At 37.2% G+C, this 16,919-nt stretch overlaps 1 protein-coding gene across 3 annotated transcripts in view; it reads left to right on the forward strand.

The window, feature by feature from the left end:
• Window positions 1–16,919, forward strand: part of CABIN1 (calcineurin binding protein 1) — a 223,059-nt gene that overhangs the window by 169,995 nt on the left and 36,145 nt on the right. For all 3 annotated transcript variants that reach the window (XM_044990035.1, XM_044990037.1, XM_044990036.1), the window contains exons 31-33: window positions 1,168–1,264; window positions 2,568–3,212; window positions 4,021–4,095. In XM_044990035.1, the coding sequence (XP_044845970.1) occupies window positions 1,168–1,264; window positions 2,568–3,212; window positions 4,021–4,095 (817 nt within the window). The remainder of the gene's footprint in view (window positions 1–1,167; window positions 1,265–2,567; window positions 3,213–4,020; window positions 4,096–16,919) is intronic.

The raw sequence follows: 16,919 nt of genomic DNA on the forward strand, positions 1-16,919 counted from the left end.
ACCAATCTCCTAGAACTGGAAGGGACCTTGAAAGGTCATCGAGTCCAGCCCCCTGCCTTCACTAGCAGGACCAATTTTTGCCTCAGGTCCCTAAGTGGCCCCCTCAAGGATTGAACTCACAACTCTGGGTTTAGCAGGCCAATGCTCAAACCACTATGTGCCAATTATATTTGATATTTTTAGTTTTACTAAAGGAGGTTTTTCTTTATGACTTTAACCTAATTCAAATAAACTGTCCATTGTAATAAATCAGATAATTGTCATCAATTCAGTAATCATTCATTTGAAAAACAAAACCGAAAATGGTTTGATTAGGTAAAACACATTACAGTTGGTGCATTTCTGACTAAATGTAGTTCCTGTATTTGTAGCCAGTTCTGGTTATAAATAGTCAACTTTGAGGCTGAAATGTTGTTTTTCATCACACTGGATGGGTGAAGCTGGTTGCTGAGAACGTTTTCTCTGAAAACTTTCTTTTAAAGTGAAATACACAATTAGGAATTGCAACTCAGTGAGGCTACAGTGTTTCATTGGGGTGGGTTAAATAAGTAGTTTAAGTAGGTTCCACCCAATTCACATCACTTTTCTGTGGCACTTAATGTAAATAGGATTTAATGTAAAATAATAATTAAGAATTGTATGCGTTAATTCACTAACTTTTTAACTCTAGAAATCTGGATTCAAAGGCAACTTGAAACTCAAGTGAAAATAATCTGCTGATCCTCCCTTAGCCTCAAATGGACATTTATCCATGTTACAAAAGCCACCTCGCAATTCAACCTAATTCTGCATAATTGACATCCTCTGCTCAGGAGAGATCTAGATTTTGACTAACGAAGATTGTGTAGGCCAGAATTTGACGGGTATTGAAGAATTGTTTGGGAAAATTTGTGCACCATTTCCCACATTTTTCACACTGATAGATAATAGTATCAGTGTCTTGCCAATACAAATACCATTCTCCACAAAGTGCCTCTCAAACTTGGGAGGGATATGGGGGAAGTTTGAAGCAGTTTGGTGTAGAAGTGTAAATTTTTGCTGGCTTTTTTCCTGCAACATCTGTTCTAAACAGATGTTATTTTTTTTAGAAAGTTTATATTTATTAGTTCTTGTTTTTAAAACCCTAGAACTTTTTGGTGCTTAATTTCCTTTCTCATTGTGGCATAGGAAGTACTTACGGGATGCAGATCGCCAGGTTCTTGCACAAAGAGCCTTTGTTCTCACAGTGAAAGTATTGGAGGACACACTCAACGAGCTGACAGAGGTAAGAAAGCATCTGTGCAACTGTCCAGAAAACTTCAGTGGTGCAGTGCAGTGGTGGCCTGTTGCTCAGTCATGCAAACCAGAGACATTCATGAAGAGTGGGTTTGATTCCATATTATTTGCAAGTTAAATCAGTATCAGGGCTTGTCTGCATGGCAAGTCACTATGTGGCAAGCCAGCGTGCCAATCTACAGCACACCAGCTTTTCTCGCGGTAGCATCCCATGTGGACACTGATACAGTGCAATGAAAATCCTAGAGTAGAGCATGCCAAGCTGCATTCCGGTTGCAGTGTAGCCGTGTCCACACTGATGTTACTGTGCAGCAAGCTAGTGTGCTGTAGATTCACATCCTGGCTTGTCATGCAGTAATTTGCTGTGTAAATAAATCCTCAGACTAACTTTACTGGAACTTGGAAGCATATTAGGCAAACAAATCAAGGGAAGAGCTCTGGTCTAAGGATTTCTTTGGTTAAGAAGAGTACAAGCTACTAAACTCATTGAAAACAAGTTTGAAGGAGTTGGACCTTTGTATGTAGTGCAGTTCTTCCATCTGGGTGTAGTAAGACTGACAGCAGTAGCATTTTATATCAGCTGTGGTCTGAAAGAGGAGAAGGTATACTCTGGTGATATTCCAAAGATAGATTTCACTACTGCAAATCATAAGTCAAATGTTAGATCAGAGTCCATGATATCTTTTAAGCCTCTAACTACAAGAGAAGGTTATGTCTTAGAAACCAAAATGAAGATTATGAAATTGATGTTAGTGTTTAGGTGCCAAAAGAAATAATTTGGTTTTGGTTGCAGTACGATGGGGGAAATTTCTAGCTATTTAAACCCTGATTTTACCTAATCAAATACATGGCATAGACTGAAGCAGCAAAAGGAAATTTAAGGATAAAATAAACCTGCCATTGCATTTTTGATTCAGTTTGTGCTATTGGTTCAACTGTGATCTTTTCATCAGAATATTATAACCAGTCTTAAAGCTTTTTTTTTTTTTAAAGTTTTTTTGCAACAAAAAAACTTCAAAAACAGACTCTGGTTTTTGCGGATACAGACTAACACGGCTGCTACTCTGAAACCAGTCTTAAAGCTAGTGACTTGAATTAATTTTAACGGAATTTTTTTTTTTTTAGGACTAAGCAAGAATGAACACTAAATAAACTCATTCTCTTTAGCACCAAAGACAGCAACACAACAGTGGTCCTTATTGTCAGCCTTCATGTTACCTGTAGTTAGCTTTTCAAATACTAAGTTTCTTCTGATTTCAGTGATGATTAAAAAGGATGATCTTTTTTTAAAGGTTTCAGAAGATCAAGGTTCCAAATCTTGTAGCCTTGCATTAGGAAAGATGACAACAGATGTTTCCAACAAAGCTAGTGCTGAAGAGGGGAAGGAGGTCCTTCCCAAAAAGCCAGCTTTCTCTGATGGAGCAGTATGTGGTACTGAGAATGGAGTAAAAGAAGTGACCCAGGGACAAACCCTCAATGCTATGGACACATTGGAACAAGAGGATAAGAATGACAAGGAGATGAAAGAGGTCCTCAGGCCTGGCTCAGTTGAGCCCATGGATTTTGATGGATATTCCAAAGACCCTGAAAAAATTGATTCTTCCTTTAAACATACTGAGCCAGATCGTGTTCTGTCTGGCAGGAATTCAAAGGACAAAACCCCTGAAAGCAGGACTGCAGAACTCTCCCTGGAGGAGTTAAGTATCAGCTCAAAACAGCAACAACAGCAGGCAGCTAAAGGAACAGTTCAGGCAGCACCTGCAGAGGAAGCTGTCCAGAGATCAAACAGAAAGAGGAAGTTACTAGATGATGCAGAGTCTGGGAAAACTCTGTTACTGGATGCCTACCGGGTGTGGCAACAAGGTCAGAAGGTCATGGCCTATGACCTGGGCAGGATTGAGAAGATCATGTCAGAAACATACATGCTGATTAAACAGGCAAGTGATTTTACTATCAGTTCAACTTTCTCTGTAGATTATGGGCAAACAGCTTCCTCTGTTACCTGAAGAAGAGCTCTCTGTCTCTCTCTAAAGCTTGTCTCTCTTCAATAGAAATTGGCCCAATAAAAGATATTACCTCACCCACCTTGTGTCTCTGTTACCATTGTCATTTTATGACTCAGATGGCAGGGAGTGATTATTAATCAAAATATGTCACCTATGTTAGGAACATAAATCCCTAATGCATCCTTACTTTGGAGCTCTTAATTTTGGAGTTGCATCATGTCCTATCTATAAGGTAAAGTACATTAAAACAACTACTTTTAACAAACATTTTTGATTTATGATCTTGGCAGAGAGGGTGCAAGAGGGACTATCTTTTTTGCTTCCTTGGTCAGTAGGGTTCACTGATAGTTGATGCACTCGGGCAATAGGGAGAGCCTTCAGCACTTCCCAGCTTGAAATTTTGCAGTGGCTTTGTTAGCATAAAGTCTGATTAATATGTCACCAGGCAGATTCAATCTGCTTAAACCAGAGCGCAACAGTGAACACCGTATCCAACAAAATATGAAAGGAGCCACATATTTCAGATGGCCTCATACCATCCCACCAAACTGCCTCTGGGCAAGGGGGCACTTTGCTACAGAGCCTCTTGCCGGGACAAGGGCATTGTTTGCAAGATGCAAAGTCATACCCACACTGTGTTGGAACTCAAGGGCCTGCTTCTGCTGCACTGAAATCAGTGGTAGCTTTTCTGCCAGTTATTAAATCATCCTGGCTTCATCAAGTGTCCTCCTTTATTCAGGTGGATGAGGAAGCAGCCCTGGAACAGGCAGTCAAGTTTTGCCAGGTTCATATGGGAGCCTCAGCACAGAAACAGGTAAGCACTAAACCAGTCTTTCATCCCTTTACCATCATCAACACTGTTATTTTATGGTCTGATAGTTAGCATTCTAGGGTCTTTCAAGGGTCTTTAAGTCTCGTAAGAAACATCTACTTCCTCTTAACATTGTTTTTGAGGAACAAGTATCGTTGGAGATCGGGAGGAGGGATTTCACACTTTGAATGTTTAATCAAGTGTTTGTTGCTAAGGATATTTCAATTCTTATTTGTTTCTTAGCCCTTTGTCACATTTCCTTTTTTCTTTGTCCGCTGGCTGAAATTTATTTATCTAACTCTTTATACTCTTTCCCCTCATCGGTTTTTATGATATCAGTCATTACAAAGGCTGTTGCGGGATTGTGATGACTTGTAATCTATTGCACAATTGAGCTGACCTGATTTAAGATGAGAGATGTAGGTAGCTAACAGTGGAAATCAGAGTGATTTCCGTACTTTTACAATGACTCCTCTATCTAAATCTTCTAAACCTTTGGACCAGCAGCAACAGATCTGTACATATTGTTACATGTAAAGGTCTCATTTTTCATGGTCACCCAGCAACTCTGTGGTTTCTGGGTTGTACTCCAAGCAACAGCTGTGGAACCTGAAGGCAGATGGTTATTTACCTACCCTTGGAGAGAAACCTAAAGCCAAGAAGAAAGAGCAAACAGGTCAGTAGGTGTGTCCTATGATGATTCAGGTTGCTGGCAAACCACAGAGTTGACCGTTTATAGCATCAGCACACATGGATTAAGAGCAGAAATAGTGACTCTGAAGTCCAACTAGAAAAAGTAAAATACATCTTGGAAAAATCCCAGTGTGCCTACTCAATAGCCAGTTTTTAAATATTACTCAGCTGCCTTATACAGTATTTCAAAATATAAAAATCTAGCTATATTATTGATTGACAGCCCTCAAAAATGTATGAACAGTAAACACAAACTTGTTTGAAATATTTAAAGAAGTCCAAGTTAGAAACTTTTTATTGCTTTCCTATGATATAAAGTGGTAGAAGTAGTATTTTAAAATTGTAAAACTAGATACAAAAAGTGCTACTAGGTGAGATTTTCTGCACCAAAAATGTAGAACTGTGTATACATACTGAGCCAAATTCAGCCATGACTTAAATACAATATATTCCTCATTCATAAGAACATTGAAAAATGGATGAAAGTGGTAAAGTTGTGTATCTTGTATCAGTTTGGTATTTAATGGGGGTTGCAAAATGAGTATAACTTACGCACCATGGAGTCTGGAGCAGGAAAAGAACTAACAAGAGGATGAAAGATAAGCTGGAGGTATGCTTTCCCCTACACCTTCCCATTTAGTTGCTTTTCTTGCTACAATCACACACATCTCCTAGATCAGTAAGCTGCACTCATTTTTCACATCTTTACTGAATACCTAATCATACAAGTTATATCACCTGTTTTACAGTCTACTTAGACCACCAGTTAAAGTTGCTGATTTTGGCCCAGAGACTTCCATTGTGGGTTCATCTGCTTACTCTCCTTACCTTATGGCCAATTTTATGTGCATGCTTGTATGTCTCAAACTATAAAGATAAATTCCTTTGTTCTAAATAACTTTGAGACCCCTAGTTGTGAATTTGTTTTGTCTATTCCACCTGTTTTGCTTATGATGCTGCCAAGATATGTGAAGTGTCAGACCTCTTCTATGTCAATCCCAGAATGGTCCCTTAGAATATATGCTCACTACTTTTGCTAAACTATCTGTTTGATCTTGTATTTAGCTGTGGCACTCTAAGTACCTTTCCCAGACATGAGAAAGAGCTCTATGTAGCTTGAAAGCTTGCCTCTCTCACCAACAGAAGTTGGTCCAGTGAAAGGTATTACCTCACCTACTAGGGCTTGCTAATCCCAGAAAGTGTTGTTGGGGTTGATACTCATGGTTTTAGTTTTCTTAGTGTTGATTTTCAGCCCTAGTAACATATGTCTGGAGATGGTTTGTTTTAGCTTGCATATCTTTGTGGGTATGGGACAGCAAGCTGATGTTATTTGGAAAGTCAGGGTCTTCTAGTGTCTGTGTGAAAGTCTGTTGCAAACCCCTGGGCTGTTTGTGGATTTTCTCATTACCCAATCTGTTACTAATAGGAAAGTCATCTGTGACATAAGATGTACTTGTCTGATGCCGGTAGTGAGTGGCTTAGTCAGTTTGCTGTTATGTATTACTTGGCATGTTATATTTTCATAGAAGCTTTGAAGAATAATCACAGATTTCTGGGGGATTCCATAGTGATGCAGCAATTTCCAATAGACAGTTCTATCCACTGTGTCAAAGTCCTTTTAGAAATCTATTAAATTCATGTAGAGCGATGACTACAATTCGATCAACAGTTCTATGATACGTGGGGTTACTGTTTGATCTTTGCATTACAGCCTGAATGATGTCAAACAGCACCCTCTCTCAAGAAGGCCACAAAGCTGTCACAATAGGAATGGGGATGAAGGTCTTTCTGATGAATGAATGGATAACATGAAGACAGGAGGGCTTCTGTGTCATGCATTTAGGGCTTTCACTAATTCTGTCACCTCAAAAGAAATGTTTTGCTATGCTTGAGACGGGACTTTTCTTATAACTTAAGAACCATAATTTATTAGCCCCAGGCACAATAACCAGAAATTCGCTTCTAGAATTAGCATTAGTCTGTGAACAAAAGAGGTCAGAAACCAGAAGACAACTGAGCATATTGCACTTCTACAGTCACACCACTTGGGGATCTTTAAACCTGGGCTTCTATTCTATTTTTTTAATTAATCATTCCTTAGATGTAGAGTGCCAACATAAATTAGAAAAATGAAAACCTGAAGCATTCGGATTACAGCGGCACTCATTAACTAAAATCCCTTTTCTTGTCTTGATAGAAGTTTGTCCTCTTCTGCTTGATATCTGTATTACAAACACACCTTTTATTGTTCAGGTGCACTTGTAAAGTTAGCATGTCAAACAATGTCTCAGAGTGCAGTTGGTTTAAAGGCCTAGATCATTTGTCCTCACATAGACCAACTTAATTATTTTTTTTTTCAGTTTGGGAGTTTTGGTGAAGATACTGGTTTAACGTTTTATGCTGCACGAATTCTTCCCATTCTGCTAATACACAATACTCCCTACAGGTGTAGAATCTTAGAAGTGATGGTAGTGGATTTTAATTATTGGCATTATTAGCATTTATTAAAACAATTGTATTAACAAGATAAAACAAATTACCTCTTTCTTTCTCCTAGAAATATAAGCAGGCAAGAGAAGTAGGAGCAGATAGTCCAATGTGCTCAATGTTACACTTCTCATATAGTTGCAAGGACACTACATTTTATACTCTGTATTCAAGTTGTTTATGGAGTATTTTGCAATGCAGCTTCATTTAAGAAGCAATTTGACAAGTTCTTGAGAACTAATTGTTTGATTTCTTGAAGGAAGGAGGTAGAAAGAGGTGCAGGAGTCTCTCTTGATTTGATTTTCAGTGGAAGGGCTTGTTCTCCATATTGACCCCATCAGGTAGCCAGTAACATTTTCCTGTTAAAACTACACAAATGACTACAAATAGTGCAAATGGCAATATAGCAGGGACTTTTTCTCTTCCCATATAGTCTACTCTTTAACTTGTTTCTTTATAAAGAAATCGGGGATCAGAAGGTAAATCATGTCTTTATTTTTTCTTTAAAACAAAAAATTTTAGTCTGATTTGTGACCTGGAGATTGTAAAAACTAATATGCTGAGTAGTGAATTTCTTAAAACAAACCATGCTTTTGTTCAGAGTGCATTGATTTAAATCATGATTTATTTAACCACGTGGAAAGCCTTGATTTAAATAATCAATTTTAATCAACTTTTCCATTTGTATTTTAGTTATTTTCTAAAGAAAGGTGCACTCTCGTTGGTTGTTATAACCATTAAAATATGTTGATTTACAACTAAATAGATCATTTACACTAGATTTGGTGCAACTTTTTGCTATCTAGGAGGGTTAACTATTACTAAATAACTACTAGTGTGTGTGTGTGTGTATATATATATATATATATATGTGTATATATATATATATAAAGAAATTATATAGCTCAGTATTTTCAGATTCTTATTAACTGTACATTTTGAGTGTGGTAGAAAATGGTGAATGATATATTGCTTATTTACTAGGTAATTAGCTTCTTGCTTGTGATTTGTGTGAAGCCTTATTGGGATGGTAACTGGAATTTAATTAATCACACAAAATGGCATATCAAATTTATTTTTATTAAACAAAACAACCTTAAATGTTTTTGAATACATAAACTTCTCTTTTCAAAACATGTTTCACATTTACAGCTAAATTATTTATTAAACTGAGGCATTAACTGTAGTCAGTGAATTTAACTGATTATTTCACTTCAGCCTGGGAAAATATTCAAATATGCCTAAGTGAAAGTGACAGGAATTTGTATTGCTAGTTTCGCCTAGCTCTTGAAATGAGACCATCTCTTCAGTTAGGCTGCCCTGTTGTGGTATATTTATTAAGCTTGACCTCAAAAGTTAGATGTTTTTTCCTTAATTCTTTCTTTATATAGAAAAGCAGCCTTGAACTCAAAGTTTTATAGAGGCTCACGGATTCAGCGTATTTATTTTTATTTAAATGTTTTAAGAGACTATAATATGTTTTGTATAACAGGTTTAATTTTAAAAAGAGAAACTTACAATTTAAATGACATTAAAAAATCCGATGTAAATAAAACATTTTTTTTATTTTTCTTTCAAAAACAATTGATTTTTATCCATCCTGCTGTTGTTCCATACTGGAAATAACTTGTTGCTAAGTAGAGTTTTGAGAAGGTTAGCATGACCAATTGAGTTATGTTAGTTTTAGGATGCTAAGATTCTGGGAATGTGACTAGTTTACCACCAGATCCTCTAGCAAACGTCATTCATTATTCAGTCATGTAGCTAAAGTTTGAGATGGGAGAACACTGCGAACAAATATAGTCTTGAAAGCAACTATTAGAGCAGAGTACACTGGAACAAACAGGTTCTCCTAATAAGTCATTTCTAATAAAACTTACTTTCTAATTTAACATATGCCTTTCTTCAAAGCCTTCTAGGAACTCCCTTTTGGGAAGGTGGAAATCTGAATTTTAGAGATTACTCAAGATAGTCAGTTTGAGACTTTTCTGCTGGGGATCTGATCTTGAATAGCATGGAGATGACATATTATTGCTAGTACAAAGCCATGAATTAATATGCAGGCACTAGAATATTTGCTCTACGGGACATCTGTCTGGTTCCAATAGAGTGAATCCTGCTTTATCTCAAACCAGCAAATATTTACCTCCTGTAAACAAATGGTGCTAATGTGTAAAACAGCAGCAACCCAAGGAGAGAGGCCTGTGTTACTGGAGGGTTTGGATGGGAAAATAGACTCACAGGTCTGTGATTTTTCTGTTGTTTTTATCAGTTTTTAACGAGCCAGTATCTTGGGTTTTTTTCTTTCATGGCCACAGGTAGCACAGATTTTACAACTGTAACAGCCAATCAGCATGCATATTTGTTCTGAAGACTTTTATTGGCTGCCAGAACTAGTGACTGAATGGGATGTCCAATCAATACCTGCTTTTTTAACTTTTTTCCAGTCCCATCAGGGAAGTTTTTCACCTGGCTATTTGGCAGCATTGTTTTCAGGGGTTTTGGTATTTGTCATGTCTCTTTAAAGATGAGCAGAAAATAAGTCAATACAAGTGTTCTAGCGATGCCAACCTAATCCATGGTGAAGACACAGCTAGGTTGATGGAAGAATGCTTTTGTCATCCTAGCTACCACCAGTCAAGGTGGTGGAGTTCCTTCAGTGACTGAAAAACCCCTTCAGTCACTGTAGGATGCATCTACATTACGGGGTTACAGGATATAGCTCAGCAAAGCAGCTATGCCATTGAAGCCCCTCTAGTGTAGACAGCTCCTAAAGGTTTGTTTAACTGCTACTTCTCTTATGTGATCTTATTGGGTGATAGAAACTTATTTGGGCAAAGAGAAACATTCCAGTCATCTGAGAAAGTTAAGAGACGCAGAGAGGATTTGAACCAGTTTATTTTTATTTAAATTTGGCCAGTCGTTAAAAATGCACTTGCCAACCTAGCTTGAGAAATACAATACCATATATTTGTTTATATAATTATTTATTTGTATTTCCAAAGGACCAGGACCCCATTTTGCTAGGCATGCTACAAACAGAACAAAAAGATAGTCCCTGCCCCTCAGTCTTAGTTTAAGACAAGAAACAATAGGGGGAGAAGACAAATAGGGGGCAGGAATTACTGATTAAAATGTATAGCCAATTGATTAACTACACTTGCAGTTCTGTAGTAAAAATGTTCAAAAGACCAAATAGCCAAGCTTAGCCAGTGTATCGCCTAAAGACAAAATAATACAATATGAAAAGGAGATATACATAGCCCTCCTTTTGGGAAACAATTCTTATCTCGCAGCATGTTCCTCTTACACAGTAATGGTGTTTCGAAGATATACCCTCAAAATTACCTCTATTTATAACAAGGTCGTGTACAAGACAAAAGCACTTCAAATGTCACCTAAGATCCAACCCATCAGTTTGTACAAGTTCCTTAGTTTGTTGTTCTGTACCTTTCCTCATCTCTTGATTACCACGTACCAGGTACCAATAGGCATGAAGGCAGCTCCCAAACTTGTACCAGGGCAAACCATTAATGTATCTTGCCTTTGCCAGTTTTGTATTCACTAATGCCAAAAGCTTCATTTAGCATTGCAGAGTATATATCTTGACATAAACAAAAATGTTAACATAACTGCCCACATGCTAAATAAAATACAATATTAACGTGGTGTGGCCTACACCTACCATGTATTGGCTAAACAGAATACAAGGAAACAATGAGACAACAGCAACCTTCCTACCAAATATCTTGGATCTAAAGGGAAAGCTTTCCTCCAACCTTTATACAGTTTCTCTGGGAGCATCCTTTTTTTAGTGCTAGGTCCTAGGCCTCTACGTATTTGCCCCACAGCTCCACTACTCCAAGACTGGGCCCTGGCTTCGGCACCATTGTTTCTCATTGTGGCTCCATTGAGTCCAAAAAAAAAAATTTGATCTTTTGTTGGATACTTTGCCCTTTTGGGAGCTATGCAAACAGCATATGTTTTCAGTGACACAGGAAAGCCTTTTCAAAACAAGTCAGCATTATTAATCAACTGGAATACAGTATTTTAGGGTCTTTTGCTTAGAATGGAAACGTAAAGCTTACACATGTCCATGCTGTCAGCACAACATGCTTCTTTGGTTCAAAAACATCCAGGACTCCATCCCTCCCACAGTCCTGGGCAGGAGAGTTCTTATTGCAGCCTCCTAACATCTTACTACTTTGTTTCAAGCTCTAGTCATGCTGCTCTCTCATGTTTTGCATCACTTGGCTGACAGTTAGGGTCTGGTTGTTGGTCTTCTATTATATCTCCAAGGTAACTCCATCCATATGTTGACTGTTCTTGAGAGTTCATTCATATCAACCCAGACAAGCCTACTCAACCAACACCCATCTCCTATTCCCTCGTCTCATAGGAGAAATTAACTTCTTTAGTCCTACTAGGTCACAATACAAAGTGAGTGGGAAAAACTATTCAAGTTCAAGAGCATGTATGTGGTGGCACCAGAGAAGAGGGAATTGCAGTAGTCAAAACAGGAAATAACAAGACATGAAGAATAATTTCAGCAAAAGTAGGGTCAAATAAGGACAAATTCAGGTAACGTTCAAGAGACAGACCTGTGAGGTTTGTGAAGATAAAGATAGTAAAGGGAGATCTTCAGTATTTCTTGTTTTTGAAGTAGAGGTAAGGTGCAACTTAGTGGAAGTGAGTAGAATAAGAGTAAAGAGAGATGTTTTCCCCAGAGGGAGAACTTCAATTTAAAACGTTCAGTAATAAATTACGGTGCTGTAAACCAAAGGGACTTAACAGGTTACGTCAGACATATAGTTGAGAATTGAAAGATTAGAGAGAGAGTCAAAGAAGATGTAGAATGGATTGTTTTCTGCACAGAAGCAACATCCAAACTTTATTGCAGGGCAATAAGAAATTTATTTTTGTTTTATTGGAATAACTTTTAATCCTAATATTGAACACTAGCTAAAATGAGCAAGGTCCAATTTTGAAAATTGATTTATTTCAGGTACTTTCTTACAGGAATTCTGCTGTGCTTCCTTAAATTAAGATTTTTTAAAAAGCTTTTTTTTTTTATCATTATTAACATACATGAACTTTCAATACAAGTATTAAAATATCTTATTCAGAATCTGTATTGGTTACCTTTTAAAAGACCAATTTGTTTCATCAACCTCTTATGATTATCTGCGTATTTATTATCTTCAGATTTAAAAAATGATAGCCATACCATAAAATCTGCTTGAGCCTGTGGTAAGGCTGCCTGTCTCTCCTCTCCCCCCCAGCCTTCCCCCCAACTGAAAGTGTTTCCCATACTTTATTTCTCTGTGCAACTAATTTTACAGAGATCTATACTTTTCCAAAAAGGAGCTATCATACAACTGGCTGCTAGCAGTAGTTGTATTAAGATACCATTGTATCAATGCACGGTATTAAGGGAAAAGCAAACAAATATGTTCAGATTTCGATGATCTTGAACTGGACAAAACGTGCAGTATGTGCCTTAGTGCAGACATAAATATAATCCGAGAACACTAGATTTCCAGTTTCACAAAATGTAAAGAGGAGGTACTTCAGTTAAATAACACAGATACTCCATGTTTCTAAAACGTAATTATATCTACTTTTATACTTCTGTAAGTTGTTTGGAAGAGGTTTTCTACAGCAAGTCCAGATTTACTCCATTAAGGCCCCAGGTACTGGCAAGTGTATATGAGTTTACATAAGTAAATATGTGGTGCTGACATAGATATAAAATGCAAACCAAAACAAAAGATTGTTAGGGAGCATTTAATTTCTTCACAATATTTCTTAGTCACTAATTTTGCTGAGACAGAGTCTCCTGGTCATTAAAACATAGTGAAAGCTATGTTTTAGCTAAGCAGTCGCTTGTCCTCTTGCTGAAACAATTTGGGGTTTTTCCCCCCATCCAGTGAATTGGTATGGTTGATGGGAGAACATGGACAGTACTTTTTGAAATGGATTGGGTGGGGTATATGCCTCACATGCATTTTACATACATAGATATATATCGAGAAACCATGACAGTAAATCATGGGCATTTAAGCATTAGAGATGGAAAAGACACTTTAGATCATCTAGTTCATTTTACCTGCAAATACAAAATTGTTCCTTTCAATATATTTTCTAATACATTGTCCAGTCCACTGCTCTAGGGAGACTATTCTGTGGTATGATAGATCTTACCGTCTGAAATGTTTTTCTGCTATCCCACGTAAATGTTCTCCTTAATTTCATCCCACTGCTTATAAAGTTTATACCCCTTTGTACCACTCTAAATAGTTGTTCTCCCTTCGTGGTGTTTATACCCCTCAGAAGGTGCTCTTAGTTGTTTAACAAAGCTATATATTTTTAGCTCTAATATTTTCTTATAATCTCTGAAGTCAATGGGATTTTAAGCATGTGCTTAAAGTTAAATATATGGTTAACTACCTTGCTGACTTAAGGCCAAAGAACGGAAATACCTTCTCCCTGCTCCAAGACTTGATGTCTGCGTGAGAGAGGCAACGTGTACTGGACTAGCACATGGGAGAGAGGGGTTCTAGTCACAGCTCTGCTCCAGATCTGCTGCGTCACCTTGGGCAAGATACTTCACTTTCTGTATCTGTTTCTCCTCCTACCCTTTGGCTGTCTTGTCTGTTTAGATTGTAAGAAGGCAGGGACTCTCTTGATAGTTTTTGTTCAGTTTCTGGAACACTGCAGACTAAGTCATAGTTTGTCTCTCTCAGCCCTATTGTAATACAAACAATAATATATAGACTCCATCATCACATTGGCCTTTTTTGCTATTGTATTATATTGCAAATGCCTACTTAATTTCTTGTCCACTATCTTGTCTAGTATTCCATTCTCCTCCATCTCTTCCAGTTGTATTGCTTTCCAGCTTTCTCCCTCTCCTTAAATATCTTTCATATTTTTTTCACCCCAGATATATTTATTGCATTTTTCCAAGTTTTATTTTCTTTCCTGTCCACATATCTAACATCCAAAGGGCTCTCTCAATTATTTTTGTTCTCACAATACTTCCCAAGTTACCAACATATGTGAATTTAATAAATATCCTGTTTACTTCCACTTCTGTATGTTTCATGAAAAAGTTAAATAAAACCAAACTTAACACTTGTCTGCTGTGGCACTCTTCCTAATCTGTACATTATTGTTTAACATTATGTTTATGGTCAGTTTCAGTTTATGGTCAGTTTATGGTCTTTCAGGCAGATTTCATTCTATAACAAAATTCAGATCCAAACCATTTTGAATTCATCTTGTGAGTAGGATTTCTCAACAGGGCTTTAGCGCTGTGCTCCGGCTCCGCTCCAGCTCCAGGCAAAAACTTGCAGCTCCACTGCTCTGGAGCTGCTCCGCGCTCCAGCTCCGGGCTCCGCTCCAAAGCCCTCTTTCTCAAGACTTGTATATTAAATGTGTTTATAAAGTCAGAATATATTAGATATTATGTATTCTCTTCATTCACTGATTTTTTTTTTTTATTTTTTTTTTTTTACCGAATTACACAATCAGGTTTGTCTGGCATTGTTTGTTCTTTATAAATCATTGTTAATTGTTGTTCACAGTTCCATTATCTTCTAGTTATTTAATGATTCTCAGTATTTATTTCATTGTTTCCTTGCTATGGTCATTTTTATGAAACCAGTATTACTAAAGAATACAGACTCCAGAATGTGAATGTTATATTTTAAGATAATGAGAATTAAATATGTAATTTCCTAGCCGTGATGATTGTGGAGAATCCTTAAAGGCTCAAAAAACAAACCCTAAAAGACATTTTGATGGGGAAAAAAAATTGACCAGCTCTAAACAAAACCCCAAACCTCTTTTCTCGAATTCTGAATAGTTCTTTAATTAAGATTTTTCTCTTTTGTCCAACTCATTCTTCGTCATAATATGGTGAGGCCATAAGGAAGGGGGCAAAAGATGGCCTTTTTGATTAAAACACACAACTTGAGAATAAGGAGACCAAAGTTGTATTTCAACCTCATTCATAGACTTTGAGAGACCTTTGTTGAGTCACTTAACCACCTTACTTCATCATGATAGAATGGTGACTCTTTCTTGGAAGGAGGTGGGCTGTAAGAAAAATACATTAATAAAAGTTTTAATGTAAAGTGATGATAAAGGCACTAGCTATATTTATATATAAGGAGAGTTTTTGTGTAATGGCTTTTGGTTTTCTTCTGAGTCTAAGGGGCTCTCTTTAAAAATTGAATTGCATTATGAAGGATAATTGTTTCCACTGCTTGGCCCAGATAATTTTTGAAGGCAAAAAAGCCAAGAAAAACTGGAGCAGGGTGGAAAAAAATTCCTCTGTATCTGATCTGAAAATACTTCACATTTTCCAGCCTTTTCTGAGTGTGATGTTGTAGCTGAAAGGGCTAATGTGATCCTTGGTTGTATAAACAGGGGAATCTCGAGAAGGAGTAAAGAGATTATTTTACCTCTGTATTTGGCACTGGTGCGTCCACTGTCCAGTTCTGGCATCTACAATTCAAGAAGTATGTTGATAAATTGGAAAGGGTTCAGAGAAGAGCCATGAGAATGATTAAACAATTGAAAAACATGTCTTTAGAGATAGACACAAGGAGCTCAATCTGTTCAGCTTAACAAGAGAAGGTTAAAGGTGACTTGATCAGTCTGTAAGTACCTCCGTGGAGAACAAATAGTTGATAATGGGCTCTTTAATCTAGCAAGGAAAGGGAAAGAAGATCCAGTGGCTGGAAGTTGAAGCTAGGCAATTTCAGACTGTAAATAATAGTGTAAATTTTAACATCACTGACCATTTTGAAATCAAAGTTTGATTTTATTTATTTATATTTTTAACAGTGTGCTCTACTTCAAAAAGGTAGGTCAGACAAGATGACCACAGTGGTCCCTTTAAGTCTTGGAATCTATGAAACTTTCCTTCTAGCTGCCCAAAAAAAAAAATAAGTAAACTGTGACTATTGTTGAAAGAACAAAAGGAATAAGATCCTGCCCTTGTCTCAGAAATGGAAATATGCAATTTTTTAATAAAAATGGTAGCACTTGGTGAACTAGGGAGCCTTGTCCAGGGATAACTATAGAAAGCAGATGAAATCGCTCCTGGTGGTACTGTGGCAATAGCATACTGTAGCTTATCATGTAGTGTTAGCAAAAGTACAGTACTAACAAACATTTTCTATCATATGCTGGAGGTTTTGGAACTCTACAAACAAAAACTTTCTCCTTCTCCATATACCTTTCAACCAGTAGCAGGTTCTCTCTTATCAGTGGAATAAGTATCAGTCACTTTGCTATTTTCTTTTTGAAATCATTGGAGTTGCACCAAAAATGAATTTGGTCCACAGTCACACAGCAGTTGGAAAGATGTTTGTTTTTCTCTGTGCTTCTTCCAATCTGGCTGCAGTCTTAGTCACAGAGATATTTGAAGTTTTGAAAGCAGTCTGCTACCTCTGAGAGCTATAAGCTATATTTAGTCTTGCCAACTATTGTTCCCTTTACAGAGAACATATGATTCTAAATAAATTAGCATACAGTTTGCTGTGACTCTGTTATCTAATTCTCTCTCAACAGGGTCACTTCTTGCCTGACCATTCCTAGTATTGCAAAGGGTTTAGATGAATGTTTGTTTGGGG

The sequence above is a fragment of the Mauremys mutica genome, chromosome 16 (genome assembly GCF_020497125.1).
Source record: "Mauremys mutica isolate MM-2020 ecotype Southern chromosome 16, ASM2049712v1, whole genome shotgun sequence".
In the NCBI taxonomy this organism is placed as follows: Eukaryota; Metazoa; Chordata; order Testudines; family Geoemydidae; genus Mauremys; species Mauremys mutica.